The 16,900-nt window shown below is 38.8% G+C and overlaps 1 protein-coding gene across 2 annotated transcripts in view; it reads left to right on the top strand.

The window, feature by feature from the left end:
* ERO1A (endoplasmic reticulum oxidoreductase 1 alpha) overlaps positions 1 to 16,900 on the top strand; it is a 50,614-nt gene that overhangs the window by 294 nt on the left and 33,420 nt on the right. For both annotated transcript variants that reach the window (XM_061158075.1, XM_061158074.1), the window contains exons 2-4: positions 7,869 to 7,988; positions 8,801 to 8,884; positions 15,387 to 15,425. In XM_061158075.1, coding sequence (XP_061014058.1) covers positions 7,869 to 7,988; positions 8,801 to 8,884; positions 15,387 to 15,425 — 243 coding nt within the window. The remainder of the gene's footprint in view (positions 1 to 7,868; positions 7,989 to 8,800; positions 8,885 to 15,386; positions 15,426 to 16,900) is intronic.

Raw genomic sequence — 16,900 nt, 5'->3', positions numbered from 1 at the left:
GCCTCTGCCTTGAGCTGCGTCCCGCGCGCCCGGGCAGGTGGGGCGCCGGAGGGGTGTTAATTTCTCCACCCTTCCGGAAGAAGCCCCCGGTGTGTTTGTGCTCCCTGGCCGGGGCTGGGTCCTCTGCCGCTCGCCTGGGTTGGTGTGAACAGGTCCGCCACCCGAAGACCCAGAACCGATGTCAGGGCGCCCTCCCGCGCTTCTGATCAGGCTTGGGGCGAGAGGCATGGGTGCCCCGCTGTCTGTTTCTACCTAATTGGTTTGTGCATCTCTGTTGGTCTTTCCTGCCCGAGAAGCGTGCACACACACACACACACACACACACACACACACACACACACACACACACTCAGTATTTGTTATTCTCACAGAACCTGGGTCTTTTTAACTTCCAATTTGACTTGGAACAGCGTGGGCTGTGCCTCTGCTGGGTCCCTTCTCCACCCTTTCTGGTCAGAACGGACTTTTGAAGAGGGCTGCCCTCAGATCTTCCTGTCAGGCTGGAGAATGGCTTCGTGTGGTTTTTCTGTGTCTTAAGCTCAACTGCCTGGTGTCTTTGGGGCCGCGGTTGCCCCGTGTCCTTTCCTTTTCCTGAATGTAGTGGAACTCTATTACCGCGGCGTCCGTATTGCTGGTCCCAATTGGGAGACCGGTCCTCAGTGTACAAGTTTGATAACAAGATTATTATAATTATTTCCTTCGGTTAGTAAGAAATGTAGATTCCTTGAGAAAATATTCAAAGAAACTTACAGGTTCTTGGTATCCACAAGATGTGATATTTTAATGTCATTGTTATTAAAAGTCACCTTTTGGTTGATTTCTGTCGATAAAAATGACATTTTATACAACATTGAGGGATGGGTATCCAAATTGTTCCTTTTAAGTAGATTTTACTGTTAACTTATTTAGTTCTATTATGGTCAGTAGTGGAAGGGATAGGGGTGAGAAGAGGAGAAAGAGGATGGTAACAAATAAACATGAAGACAAAAATGGAGACAAACATATCGATATGTATGTATCAACCAAATCAGAAAGAGAGAGAAAATTTAAAAAATGGAGAAAGAAAAGGGGAGGTGCAAATGATCCATTCAGCAAACATTTATGAACACTATATAAATTGATCTGAGAACTTGTAATGCAGAAATACAGTGGCATAATTCCTGCCCTGAAGAGCTCACAGTTTAGTTAATCATGTTCTTTGGGACTTGAGGAGAGGCGGGGATCCTTGGTGTTCTTTTTTTTTTCGGTTAGTAAATATTGCTAGAAACTAAAAAAGCAAATTTTCACCTAAGGTTTGGAAATAAAAGTTCAAATCTTCTCTGGTTCTGTTAGCATTGGCCACAAAGTCCTTTTGATTCTTTTTTTGTTGCTGGTTGTAGCCTTGCCTTCCTTCCTGTTGCCTGTCCTTCTTACCACTTCTGCCTTGAGTTACCACACCATCACTCCTTGCCATTGCTGCAGGGGTGCCTGGCTTGTTATATATACATGGGGATTCTGATCTGAACCACGGGAGCATGTATTTAGGGCTTCCCTGGTGTCTCAGGGGTGAAAGAATCCTCCTGCAATGCAGGAGACGCAGGTTCGATCCCTGGGTTGGAAAGATCCCTGGAGGAGGGCATGGCCACCCACTCCAGTATTCTTGCCTGGAGAATCCTGTGGACAAAGGAGCCTGGGGGCTGCAATCATAGGGTTGAAAAGAATCAGACACACTAAACGACTTAGCAGTAGCATGTGGTTATTGGACCTCAGAAAGCCACTGAAGTATGTGCAAAGTTCTACAAATAATTGGACGTAATTCAACAGGCGTTTATTGAGGCCTAATGTGAACAGACTTTGAGAGGTCAAAAAATAAATTCGAAAAATACAATTTAGTACCAATTCTTGCCACTCCAGAGTACGCAGACTGGTACATAATTGGTGCTTAGCAAATATGTGAATGCTACGCTAGCTGGAGTATATTCTTAGTTAACAATGGGTTGATAGCTCCCAATGCATTTTTTTCCCCCAGTGAATCTGTAAACTTAGTTATTGCATATGCCTGTTAGTTGACTTCACATCCTAGTAAAACCATTTTCACTGTATGTTGTAAGTTCTTTTGAGAATAGTGCTTCAGTTTAGTTGCCCACAATAAGTGACCAGTTGTCTGGAAGTTATGAATTTCCCTTATATACATTCCTCATCCCCCTCCTAACTGCCACTCCTGTATCATTCTGTTAAAAAATGTTAAAAAAAAAATTTCTTACATAGAAAATTGGCTTTTTTTTTTAACCTTTTAGTATACAAGTCAGTGAAGTCTAACACATGAACAGTTTCATGTAAAAATCTCATAAATAAGGACTCACCCTTCCTTTAAATTAAAATAGTATTGTAGCAGGTATGGGATTGAAGTAAGTGAAGATTTTTCAGAGTTTATTTCTTTCTGACAATTATTTCCTCATTATGCACCATTAGAGAGAATGAATATAACCGAACTTTAGTCCCAATTCATAGAATCCCAGGATGCATTTTAAAGACATCATCTCAAGAAGAGATATTGAAGCCAGGAATGGAGACAGTATGGACACCTTTTTCAGTGAAATTAATTAGAAATGCATCTGTAAACTTTTATACTCAGAATGTTTTGTCACTCAATATAGTTAATGCTAATAAACACTCAGATCCACTTCTTTGAATTCAGTATATCTCCATCAGGCTAATGAAAGGGGAACAGTTTGGATAATCCAAAATGGCTACATCAGAAGTGGATTATTTCTTATTTGGAATGCATTGTAGATACACTCTATGTACATGTATTTTACCTGTCTGGGTGTCTTGTTCAGGTCAATTTAAAAAAGTTTGTGTTAGTCAGAGTGGCAGGACAATGGAAAAGACACTTGATAATATGTTGGGTAGTGGGTGGAAATAAGCCCAGGATTAAAACTTAGTCAGAGGGATCTTTGAAACAGGTTATATTGGAGAGATGTCCATTGGCTCTGAATGCCACCTACATTCCAGGGTTTTCTGAACAAAGCATGTGGACCCAAGTGTGTTTCATGTTGGTTGCTATGCTTTGAGTCATTTAACAATGATTCTAGTTATAGCAAGACCAAGACTTTAAAGCAGAAATTGCTCTTAGTATTTTGTGTCCTTAGAAAGTTGCCTACTACCCGGGATAGAGTCTTTTTGGTGTGTCTATGCTTTCTTTTGACAGAGTTGTCCCAGTCTGCTCTGTCAACGAATGAATGCCTCGTGTATGTGTGTTTGTGTGCTTGTTTTAATGGTCACAAAACTCAGTAAAATTAGTGCAACTAAAGTTCTTTGCCAAATAAAGCACATTTTGAGCACTTTAAAAGATATTTCATTCAAGTATGAGGAGCATACTCTTACAGTGCTTTGCAAAAATATAATAATCTGTGGTAGGACTGGAAGTTGTTAGCACACAAGAAAACTATTTAGGAAAAAAAACTATTTGATAGTGTTTTTTATTTTGTCTTTCGTTGCAAAGGAAAGGATACCTGTATCCAAAAACTTGAGAACAAACAGACCAGTGTTATTTTCTTTTCCCTTGCCTTTTGTATTTTGGAATTTGGTTCAAACCAATCAGAGTCAATGGAGAAAGTAGTAGAGTTAACTTTTGATTGTCAGTTCTGTGTTCCCTTGGGGCTACAGATGTAAAATTTTTGGAGAACTTTAACTGCAAACTTGACTTTTTTTTTTTATCTTGTTCATTAAAAAAAGAATGTTGTAGGGTGCTTTGGGGGAATAGTTAAGACCCCTGTCACTGGGAACATTTAGGCAGTGGTAGGGTAATAATAATGATTAACATTTACTGGGCATTTACTCTGGGTCATTTTATCCTGATATGAACTCTTTGAGATGAGATCTACTATTCTATTGGGTTTGCCCAAAGTTCATTCAGGTTTTTCCATAGTATCTTATGGAAAAATTCCAACAAACTTTTTGGCTACCTCAATATTTTTGTACTCAGATAGGAAATTGAAAGTGTTAGTCACTCAGTCGTGTCCAACTCTTTGCTACCCCATGGACTGTAGTTCGCCAGGCTCCTCTGTCCATGGGATTGTCCGGGCAAGAAAATTGGAGTGGGTTGCCGTTTCCTCCTCCAGGCGATCTTCCTGACCCAGGAATCAAACCCTAGTCTCCTGAGTATCCTGCACTTCAGGCGAACTCTTTACTGATAAGCTGTTAGGTTGAAAAGCATGGGAAATGTCAACAGCTGAGAAGTAACAGGGATGAGATGCAACCCCAGAAGGCCTAACTCCACAGCCTGCCTGCTAAACCTGTTGTTACACACTGCCTCCCCTTGAGGGTGTGTAGAAGAGAATTGCTGGGTTGCTTGGAAGAAAGCAATATAAGGCCTTCAAAGGCTTTCCTACTCTTAAGAGACCAGGACTGAATAGTGTTAGGCCTACATTGGTCCATATATCTACCAGCCCTCAACAAGGGCCTTTCCATTGCTTCCTATTCGTTTGGCCCCCTGCCCCGCCAAGGCTGATTATCATCCGTCACTTTGTGGGTGTGTTGTGGGAGCAGGTAGGCGAGTGCATTTTTTAAAAAATTCAAATTCTTATGGTAGGGCCACAGTTCTGTTTTACGTTGGGAGATAGTATAGTGGTTACTTATGCCTCCATAGCACATTCTGAAGTACAACATCAGCCATCCTTTTCAAACATCGCACCCATCTTTTGGTCTTAGCTTACAGGTAATAGGACTTTGCTTCATTTCCAAGGTTCTGCACTGGGTCCATTAACTGGAGTTCTACCGTAGACTTTTCCTGAGACTGTTCTGGTCACATACACGGTTCTCTGATGTCTGGAACTGGGTCTGGTGTCATACCTGCTAGACTCTCTTCCAGAGATCAGGTTCTGCTGCCTGTTGGCAAGCTTCTCCGAACAGTCAAAGGGTTTGGATTTCCGAGGATCTTCCTGCCTCTCCTTTGCTGGACTGTTTCCATCCAGTGAAGCTCCTGTCACCCCTGTTCCACCTCCTTAGCTGCCCTTCGAGCTGAATTGTAGTTGGTAATACCTCCCACTTAATATCTAAGGTAAGAGGCAGAAGATTTCTAAATCTACCGTTGTCCTGCTTTCTCTTCTCGGTGGCCTCTAGGCTATAAGCCGTCTCTGCTCTGGAGGTATCATGTACTTCTTTCTGGTTTGGAGCTTCTTATCACTGTCTTTGTAATTAGGATGTCGATCAGCAGATACTGGACCCAGAGATTTGTTTGTCTTTGCTGCTTGCTTTCATTGCCCTGTGAGTGCCTTTCTGCCCTCTGACCTGGCATGGTCTGGGGCACTCACTTCCATTATAGGTGACGTGAACGTGCCTAGTTATAGTCAGGCAGCGCGGTGCTGGGCTCCGGTGAGAGAGAGTGACAGTAGACAGCTTTCATTCATGTATTCACCAATCCAAACCAAAAATAATCGCTGAGCTTCTATTGTGTGCTTTCTAGAAGTGCAGTGCTCAGTACCAGGAATACAAAAATGAACAAACATGAATTTGCTCTCAAGGTGCTTAACTCTAGGGAGTGGGAGTGAAATATAGATGCATTCAATAGCATGAGGTCATTCTTGTGTAGGAGTTATGTGGCATGTGGTGGAGCTCTTGGGAGAGACCATTAACTCAGCTGGGGGTGAGTGGTACCTGAGGGGAGCTTCCCAAAAGAGAGAAGGATAGGTTTTTACCTTAGAAATGGATTGCCTCAAACCCTTCCTCTTCAGTCTTTTTGTGTTTTTTCTTTTGTGATTTAATGTGACTCTCTAGCCCCGTCCCTTTGGCCTTTACAGCCTTTGTGCCTATTATTCTTTGTATAATAATTTGTATCCAAGGGGAGAAACAGTAGCTTATTTTATGTTCTTAGAAGTTTTGCCTTGAAAGCACAAAAAGAAAGAGGCATGAAAAATCAAATCATCTATGTTAGAAGCACTTTGGGCTTCCTTCGTGGTGGTAAAGAATCTGTCTGCAATGCAGGAGACCCAGGTTCAATCCCTGGGTCTGGAAGATCCTCTGGAGAAGGGAATGGCAACCCACTCCAGTATTCTTGCCTGGAGAATTCCATGGATAGAGGAGCCTGGCAGTCTACAGCCCATGGAGCTGCAAAGAGTTGGACATGACTGAGCAACTTATACACACACGCACAGACGCACTTTTGTTTTGTTGGTACCCAGAATTAGGACTCTAAGATTATTGTATACTGAGAGAATTTTTAGCAGGAAACAAGGACACATTTGCATATGAAATGAAAATAGTTATTACAGTGACAAAATATGTAACTCAGATTTCTAGAAACTGAATTCTTTAGTCCAAAACAAATAAGACTAGGCAAATTGGATATGAAACAAACAAACAAACAAAACTTATCTCTTGAATATTGCTGTCATCATTCCAAGTATTCTTATTTCTTAGGTGAAAAATTTCCATTACTGTTTTGTGATGTTCTAAAATTAAAAGATAGTGTAGGATTTTACATATTCCAAAAGGAGAAGACCTAAATTCAGTATTTCAATGAATTATTGTTTATTTGCTTCCTTACCAATAGATTTTTAAGTTATTATTTTATTGGTAATACGTCTCCCAAAAATATAATCCAAAGTAGTTTATAATGCATTTGGGGGGTGGGCGTGGGCAAGAATGCCACTCCCTTCTCCAGGGATCGAACCCAGGTCTCCCTGCACTATAGGTAAGACGCTTTACCACCTGAGCTACCAGGGAAACCTCAAAGTAGTTTATAATGCAGATATTCAGGCCAAAGTCTAAGGATCTCTTTTCTGCAGCATGCTGTATATTAAAAAAAATTAAAAAGTTACTTAAAAAAATCATAATGTGTTTTTTACTTAAGGCAATGCTTAATTAATTCTGTTAGGCATTTGCCTAATCCCAAATAAATATGTCAGAATTTTACCTTCACAATTGATAACATTGTCTGATTATAATGTTTTCTCACTGCATATGACTATAATATGATTTAATAATTTGATTTCTTAAATACAGTTAAGACATTGATTTTAAGCATTTAAAGATTAGGATTGGCTTTGTGGTTAATTTGCCGTCTCAGTGTTGCTGATGATAAGTAATTTTTAGCACCATTTTCAAATCTATAAAAGTGATCATGGCTGATATTTGAGGGTTGTTATATCCTTAAAATAAATTATTGTTTCACTTATAAATTCAGTATCACTTCTTACATTCACCAACCTTGTCTGTGACCTACACATCCTGTTTGAAACTAAAAGGAAAGACAGAGACAACTGAATTATAGGAATACTGGGTCTCAAAGAATTCAAGGGTGGTAATGCCTTCAGGAAAGATGGTAGAAGTGGGAGTAGGCAAACTCTAGGGAATTCAGCTAGCATATGTTATCCATCTTCTATTTCTGCTTCTTTGTGTATCTTGTAGAATCTTTCCTCTCTCTGCCAGCTAGCTGGCCTACGTGTTCCTCAGTTCACATGATGGAATATGGTCTGAGTTTACTTCTTTAGTGTCAAGGGGAGACATCGCTCCTTCTTAGCCTCAATTCCAGAGTCCTGGAGTGGAGACGATGACTTATTTGGGATTAGAAGCCCACCCCTGGTCAGTCTGGAGGGTGGGATGGGGATATGGAGTGGCTGCAGGGAACCAACCAACTCTTTGGGGGTATGTGTATTGTTTTGAGTTCAGTGCACCCTCCCTACAAATGGTATCCACTGCATTCCTGTAGGTATATAGTAAGAGCAATAGCATTACTCAATTATGGTCATGTCCCAGCTCAGAAAATTATATGGAGGCAAGAGGCTAGGGGCTGGTTGAGTAAAGGGCTCTTTTATCATAACCATGTGAGGAAAAACTCTGTTGCGTCTATGATATTTTGATATAATACTCCATTTTCTTTGTAACAGGTTAGTGGTTACTTGGATGATTGTACCTGTGATGTTGAAACCATTGATAAATTTAATAACTACAGGCTTTTCCCAAGACTTCAAAAACTCCTGGAAAGTGACTACTTTAGATATTACAAGGTATTTTTTAAAAATTTGTGGGGTGGTATAGGAATACTTAAAGCTTAAATGGATAATTACATTTTCTTAGGAATCACTGAGCTTCAAAATTGTGTTTATTATTTAAAATTGAGCAAGGCTATATTAGGAAAATGCAGTTTGTAAGAATGAACCATATGGTTCTGAAATGACCCATTGAATACTTTTAATTTCAAAAACTGAGTTTTGAACTCTAGTGTTAGAATCTAGCTGGTTAAATTGAAGTCAGAACAGAAACTGTTATATTGTTATCGAAGTCATGAGTTGTTCATAATGTTCCAAAACATCAGATTTGCTCCATTTAATTTAAAAAAAGAAGTATTTTTAAGAAGCATGACTTTATTCTGACCAGTATTATTTTAACAAGTAACTTGTTATGTTTTATCTTGAGATATCTGTTGAAAGAGTATAGAAAACCTGATCATTGGAATATGCAGTGCACACTGTGTTCACAATTGTCTGTTAGCTGTTACTTTCATTGAAAGGCTGTGAGTTGAAAAAAAAAAAAAAAAGACTGTAAGTTGAACAGTGATGACATGAGCTACTTTGGCTCCCAGTTGCCATCTGTTCAGGAACTGCTTAGTAGCATATTTTGTCTTTATGACCAAGTCTACCAATTTGCTTAGACCAGCTACACATTTATACCATCACTGAAGCTTGACAACTGGTAAATGGATGAAGTAGAATAATTGCAACTGATAACATGACCAGGTTATAGTATCATAATTCAACATCTGTCTGTTATAATCTTGAGATTCTTATTTTTGTAACTTTTCTCTAATTTTATTTTGCAGGTAAACCTGAAAAGGCCATGTCCTTTCTGGAATGACATCAGCCAGTGTGGAAGAAGGGATTGTGCTGTCAAGCCCTGTCACTCAGTAAGAACAGTCTATACATTTAAGAACTGTCACATGTTTTTTGGAGTAATTGCAGTTTTTGAAAGGGTGCAATATAACTAAAATAATATTTGAATCTTTAGGTTAAATATAACGTTGTTTAAAATCAACATATTAAAACTCTAAACTTATGACTATAAAGCCTATTTTGAATTATTCTGTCTTCATAATAGTAGAATTTAGATTTTGTGGTTAATATAGTCTGTTGATTTATTACTCAGAGTAATAAAAGCTACTGTTCTTTTGGCTTGATATTTTTGTTTATTTTTTATTGGGTGTACCGGGTCTTCATTGCTGTGTGGGCTTTCTCCAGCTGCAGCAGGTGGAGGCCCCTTTCACTGTGGCAGGCGGGCTCCTCATCGTGGTGGCCTCTCCTTGTGGAGCACAGGCTGTAGGCGCACGAACGTCAGTAGTTGCAGAGCACAGGCTCAGTGGCTGGGGCTTCTGGGCTCTAGAGCATAAGCTCAGTAGTTGGAGTGCACAGGCTTAGCTGCTCCATGGCGTGTGGGATCTTCCCAGACCAAGAATCGAACCCCTGTCTCCTGTGTTAGCAGGTAGATTCTTAACCAGTGGACCGCCAGGGAAGTCCCTTTTGGCTTATTATTTGTTTTTCTTATGTCTTAACTACAGTTATGTATGTACTAGTAAAAAAGTGAAATTTATTGAGGTACAAATGTAGTCCTGCAGTCCTTCCCCTTTTCTGAGGATGTATTCATTTTCCTCCTTGGCACGGATTTGAACAAAACCACTGGCTTTGCTTAGGAGTTCTGAGAGCATTAAAATTTGAAATATTCCACTCTGAAAGCAGAGAATTTTACCCTTTTCAATGAAAGCATTTTTTTTTCCTTTAAAAGTACATATTTTTATTTTACTTTCTTTTATTGAGATAAAATACATATCACATAAAATTTACCATTTTATTTTAGCCATTAAGTGCACAGTTCATTGGCATTAAATACATTCACACTGTTATATAGCCATCACCACCATCCATCTCTAGAACTTTTACATCTTTCTAAACTGAAACTTCATGCTCATTAAACAATAAATTCCTATTCCTCCCTCCCTTCAGCTGTGGGAAGTCACTATTTTACTTTCATCCTCTATGAATTTGACTACTCTAGGTACTTTATGTATAAGGGGAATCTTTATAATATTTGTTCTTTTGTGTCTGGCTTATTTCACTTATCATATTTTCCAGATTATCTATATTGGAACATGTGCTAGATTTATATCTCTTTTAAAGACTGAATAATATTCCACTGTATGTGTATGCTACATTTGGTTTATTCATTCACCTGTTGATTGACTTGGGTTATTTTCACCTTTTGGCTCTTGTGAATAATACTGCTATGAACATGGATGTACAAATTATATGTTTGAATCCCTACTTTCAGTTCTTTGGGGTATATACCTAGAAATAGAATTGCTGGATCATTTAGTAATTTTTAGTTCAATTTTTGAGCAATACCATGCTATCTTCTGAATTTGGCAATAAGGAGTTCGTGATCTGAGCCACCAGTTCCTGGTTTTGTTTTTGCTGACTGTATAGAGCTTCTCCATCTTTCACTGCAAAGAATATAATCAATCTGATTTCGGTATTGACCCTCTGGTGATGTCCGTGTGTAGAGTATTCTCTCGTGTTGTTGGAAGAGGGTGTTTGCTATGACCAGTGTGTTCTCTTGGCAAAACTCTGTTAGCCTTTGCCCTGCTTCATTTTGTAATCCAAGGCCAAATTTGCCTGTTACTCCAGGTATCTGTTGACTTCCTACTTTTGCATTCCAGTCCCCTATAATAAAAAGGACATCTTTTTTGGGTGTTAGTTCTAGAAGGTCTTGTAGGTCTTCATAGAACTGCCAACTTCAGCTTCTTCAGCATTACTGTTTCGGGCATAGACTTGGATTACTGTGATATTGAATGGTTTGCCTTGAAAACAAACAGATCATTCTATCGCTTTTGAAATTGCATCCAAGTACTGCATTTCAGACTCTTTTGTTGACTGAGGGCTACTCCGTTTCTTCTAAGAGATTTTTGCCCACAGTAGAAGATATAACAAAGTAGTAGATATAACAAAGGTCCATCTAGTCAAAGCTATGTTTTTCCTGGTAGTCACATATGGATGTGAGAGTTGGACTGTAAAGAAAGCTGAGTGCTGAAGAATTGATACATTTGAACTGTGGTGTTGGAGAAGACTCTTGAGTCCCTTGGACTGCAAGGAGATCAAACCAGTCAATCCTAAAGGAGATCAATCCTGAATATTCATTGGAAAGACTGATGCTGAAGCTGAAACTCCAATACTTTGGCCACATGATGCAAAGAACCGACTCATTGGAAAAGACCCTGATGCTGGGAGAGATTTAAGGTGGGATGAGAAGGGGTCAACAGAGGATGAGATGGTTGGATGGCATCACCGATGTGATGGACATGAGTTTGAGTGGGCTCTGGGAGTTGGTGATGGACAGGGAAGCCTGGCGTGCTGCAGTCCAGGGATTTCAAAGAGTCAGACACGACTGAGTGACTGAACTGAAGTGATGTTATCTTCTACAGTGACTGTACCATTTTACTTTCTCACTTGCAGTGTACAAGGGTTCCAGTTTCTCCACATTTTTGCTAACACAGGGGCTTCCCTGTGTTAAAGGCTCAGACGTTAAAGTCTGCCTGCAGTGCAGGAGACCCAGGTTCAATCCCTGGGTCGGGAAGATCTCCTGGAGAAGGAAATGGCAGCCCACTCCAGTATTCTTGCCTGGAAAATTCCATGGACAGAAGAGCCTGGCAGGCTGTAGTCCATGGGGTCGCGAAGAGTCAGACATGACTGAGTGACTTCACTAAAATTGCTAACACTTGCTATTTTCTGTGTTTTTTTGTTTGTTTGTTTGATAATAGCCATCCTAATGGGTGTGAAGTGATAGGGTTGTTTTGAGCAGCTTATTTGTATACATGTAAATATTGCTACATATACGTGTCTAGTATAAGAATAAGGCAAATGTAAAGTGTTATTTATGAGAATTTTATCATTAGCTGAATGAAAAGCAAGTTTTTAGTTATTTTAATCCTCATAGACACAGCATTTTGAAAAGTCAAGGGTTAACTTAGGAAATACCTTATGTTGCTATGATTAAAACATGAACATATCGTTAAAATGATATCAATTTAAATATTTCATTTTATTTCATTAGTTCTAGTATTTATATTTAGTAATAGGAAAAGTACTTGAGGAGATTCAAATTTACCAAGTACTTTTTTTATATGGCTTTTTATAATGCTAAAACTATGGTGGATTCTTATTAAAGACATTTAATTGCACTTACACATTAAATGGGCTATTATTAACATTAGTCAGAACAAGCAGTCTGGCAATTATTGCAAATTTGAATCTCATCTTAAAACAGCATTACTTGTAATTATTTTAACACAGTGTAGAACTAGGGGTTGCCACCTTCAGAATAAGATTGGAGAGGGCAGAAAAATCTGAGAGACGCATAGCATAAAGTGATAGCTTATTGATTCCCAGGTTGACAGACTGACAAATGAAATCCATTTTACTGTAAATCCTAGAGAAAACAGCCAAGTTTAGCATTTAAGAAATGCTAAAAGTTATGATGTTTATTATCTGACTTGAGCCCACAGAAATGCTAAAATAAAATAATTCAGTGAAAGCTAGCAATTTGTACTGGGAAACTGAGAAAACCTACTTATTTCACGTTCTAATAGAACTGGAGTCAAATGCCTTTCATGCCAATACTGCCCCCCTTACCCCGGCCTTTTTTTCTTGAACTGGGTTCTTGATGGAGAGAAGTCTTTAAAAAAAAAAAAAAAAGTGGTCTTCCTTGGTGGTGCAGTGGGAAGTTCCCCTTGAGAAGGAAATGGCAACCCACTCCAGTATTCTTGCCAGGGAAATCCCATGGACAGAGGAGCCTGGCGGGCTACAGTCCATGGGGTAGCAAAAGAGTCAGACATGACTTAGCGACTAAACAACAATAATAACGGAAGATATTTATTCACCCCATAAATATTCTTATATTTTAGTGTATCAGAGGAGTGCCATAATTAGACTGAAGATTCAGAAAGATTATTGGTAGTATTGTGGAGAGTAGGGAGCGGAAGATGGGATGGAGAAGGACTAGCAATTAGCAATTGAATGTAATTTTATTCAATAATGAATATTTTTGAGGGTCTATGATGTACCTGGACCTGGGCATGTAAGATGAACACTTGTCATGATGAAGTACTGGAAGAGAAACACTAAGTGATCATTTCAATACACAAGTGATAAGCCACTAATAGATATGCTGAAGGTGTACACATGAGGAGCAAAGGGAGGGTAGAGGAGAGAGACACCAAGAAGCTCCACTCCAAATGACAACGAGGGAAAGAACCCTTTTAATTCCTCTTAGGACAAGCCTGGTCTCAGTTCTAATAGTTCCTAAGTAGGGCAGTCTATCACAACCAAAGAGTGATTAGAAGTAATTTCAAATACTTTTAAATACTTGCTTCAGGCTAACTAATCAGCTGTCCCATCTAGCATTTATATTGTACATTACTGAAATCTTGACATCTCGCTATTATATTCTTCATTATGTATCTTAAAAAGACATTGTAGGAATTCCCTGGCTGTCCAATGTTTAGGACTCCATACTTTCACTGCTAAAGGCCCGAGTTCAATCCCTGGTTGGGTAACTAACATCCCACAAGCCACATGGTGTGGCCAAAAGAACAACAACAATAAAAAAGGACATTGCATCATGAATACAGTGCAATTATCACATGTGCAATATATGTACAAGGTTAAACACAGTTAACTCACTACTCCGGAAGGTCTGCTGATGTTTTGTTAATTCCTTTTTGAGCTAAATGAGGAACCAAGACAAGTTTCTTTTTGTCAACACTTTGGTTTCTTTTTTCAGTTCATGTATATACTTGGTCCAGGTTATACGTTGGGACAGAGTGGAGATAGAAAAATAATAAAAAATTGAAATTCTGTTCTTCCTACGGGGCTTTAATGGGGAAGGCAGTGGCAACCCATTCCAATATTCTTGCCTAGAGAATTCCATGGACAGACTGTGGGGTTGCAAAGAGTTGGACACAACTGAGTAACTAATGCAACACAACAATGGGACTTTAAAATGCACATCTTTTGATTTGCACCCCTGATTCCAGAGAATATTTGAATGAGGCAGATTGTCTTCCCATGGAGGCTGAACTTTCTCTGAAGAGTTATTTATTACCTTTACAGTTAATCAGAACAATGTTCTTTCACTTCCATCAGAAAAACAATATTCAGTGTTAGTCCGGGAGTAAGAAATGAGCTCTCTGGTGTTTAAGTCTTTTGTAGGTTAATTAGAAAGATGTATCCAATAAAAATGGTACATATCCTTTGACCTAGCAATTCTACAAAGATTTTCACTTATAATTGGATAGATGTCCAAAGATGACCGTAAAGCAGCACTGAATATTGTGAAAATGTCAGTTCTGCTGAAATCAACCTGTGAATTTGGCCTGGTTTATTATATGAAAAAATTAGACACCATCTAAATATCTGGTCATAGGAGAAGACTATACATTGATCTAGTACAAAGTCTCGATGAGTACACAATAAAGTGTTCATCTCTGTGTGGCTCTTTCCCTTTGGGATCTATTTCAGGAATGCACTGAATATATTTAGCATTAGAATAGGACCCTGCAATTTACAGAACTCTCTCACATACATCATTATCTGTACTCACAGCATCACTTTGAGGATAGGTAGATAGATCCTGTGTTATACAGTGGTCAACACAGAACTAAAACTAGTACCATTTTCCTCTGAAAAGAACTAGAGTTCCTTAAAAAATGGTTGATTCCTAGACTGGAACAAGAAATATATAAGAGCCTAGAGTATCTTGTCATAACAGAAACAAAAAGTGCTGTTAAAGATTACTGGGATAGGGACTTCCTGGTGGTCCAGTGGCTGAGATTTCTTGCTCCCAATGCAGGGGACGTGGGTTTGGTTCCCTGGTTGGGGAAATGGATTCTGCGTGTGGCAACTAAGGTTCCTGCATACTGAAACAAAGATCCAGCGTGCCAGCAACTAACACCCAGCACAGCCAAATAAATAGAAATATTAAAAAAAAAAAAAGATGACTAGGGTAACATATAAAAGACACCAGTGCAGCTAAAGACACAGGCCACATAAAAAAGGCCAGCACTTAGCCCCCAGGTGGTTAAATGTGGGACAGTCTGAGCATTAAGAAGAATAATGGCTAAGATTCTATTTTTATATTTCCATGCTCTAATGTGTGTAATCAATCCACAGCATAACTTATTGAATTTTTTGTTTATTTTTAAGAAATAATATAAAGATTGCCTAACTGTTCTCAGTTAAATATTAGCCTGTTAACTTCAGTCATTTGTTCTGTGAATTCTTCTTATAAATCATACAACTATAAAATATTTTTTCAGAAGATAGAATAACTGTCATCTAAAAGCATTTTAAAATATTTTTCAGGATGAAGTTCCTGATGGAATTAAATCTGCAAGCTACAAGGTATGTATATATACTTATTAATGTGTCTAGTATTGGGCAAAACTAAAAAAATTCACTTCCCCTACCAACTAATACCTCACTTCTCTGCTCCCTGTACAGTGATACTCCTTGCAGTGGCTCTAATTCTTTTTTCCTCCATTTTCTTTACCTTTTTTTTTTTTTTTTTTAATTAAAGCTTAAAAGAAAAATAAAATTAGGGGGGAACCCCAAATTGTGTACACATCACCCAGCTTAAGGCATTACCAGTATATATGGTCAATCTTGTTTCATCTGTCCCTTCCACTCCATTCTCCCAATTATTTGAAAGCCAGTCTGAGATAAATCATTTTGTGTACAAATACTTCGTATGCATTTCTAAGACAGATGATACTTGAAAAACCCCACATGACCAAAGTCGGGTCTCTCTTGTTGTTTCGTAAATGCCTTAATGTATGTGCCTGTGTGCTCTGTGCTTCAGTCCAGCTCTTTGCGACCCTCCGGACTGTAGCCTGCTAGGCTCCCCTGTCCATTGGACTTTCTGGCGCGGTTTGCTGTGCCCTCCTCCAGGGGCTCTTCCTGACCCAGGGATCAAACCTGCATGTCGTGCGTCTCCTGCATTGCAGGCAGATTCTTTACCCACTGAGACACCTGGAAGCCCTTAATAGTCAATTTCAAATAGGATTCACACATATTCCACACATTTCACTTGGTACACATCATACCTAAGGTGGTATTTGACTGGTCAGTGAAAAATCTGGGAAATTATAGATTAGGTTTATGAGAAACATGTGTGAGAAGCAGAGGATGAGGAGTCCAGCATAGAGAGAGTAGTCCTATTTTATAGTGGCTTTATCCTTCATTGCATGGTGCAAATCAACCACTTATTACTATTTAGTACTTTTAAAATTTTACAGTGAATCCTTTTGACTGAAAGAACTAAAAGAGGAAAAAGAAAGTACATGTTTAATGAAAAATGAAGTACTGAATTTCCACTTCTCACAGCAGTCGATGATGATATATAACTCACACAAGGGTTATTGTTTACCATCCATAAGAACCATGAAAGTATCACTGATCCTATGAAAATCAAAACACACAGATCTGCTGACAAAGCCTGAGCAGCAGCTTTGTAAGTTAGTGGTTGTTTTAAGAAGAGTGTGTCTAAGACAGCTTAACATGTGCACACAATAAATGCAGACAATAAATTTACATATCATTTTGGAATGTGTGGTTGTCCATTTAGACTAAATAACTGTTCTAAATTAAAATTTTCTGATATTTTATTATGAAAATTTTCATACATACAGCCAAGTTGAAGGAATTTTCCTGTGAACACTGTCATACTGATCACCTAGATTCTACTATTAACATTTTCATAAACTCACTTTACTACATATTTGTCTATCTGTTCATCCTTATAGCCGTCCATTAAACCATTTTATTTTTTGGATGTATTTCAAGTAAGTTGTAAGCATCAGTACACATTGCCCTCACTA

This window comes from Dama dama, chromosome 12, assembly GCF_033118175.1.
Source record: "Dama dama isolate Ldn47 chromosome 12, ASM3311817v1, whole genome shotgun sequence".
Lineage (NCBI taxonomy): Eukaryota > Metazoa > Chordata > Mammalia > Artiodactyla > Cervidae > Dama > Dama dama.
The sequence above is the reverse complement of the archived record's forward strand: the minus strand, read 5'-3'. Positions and strand labels throughout refer to the sequence as shown.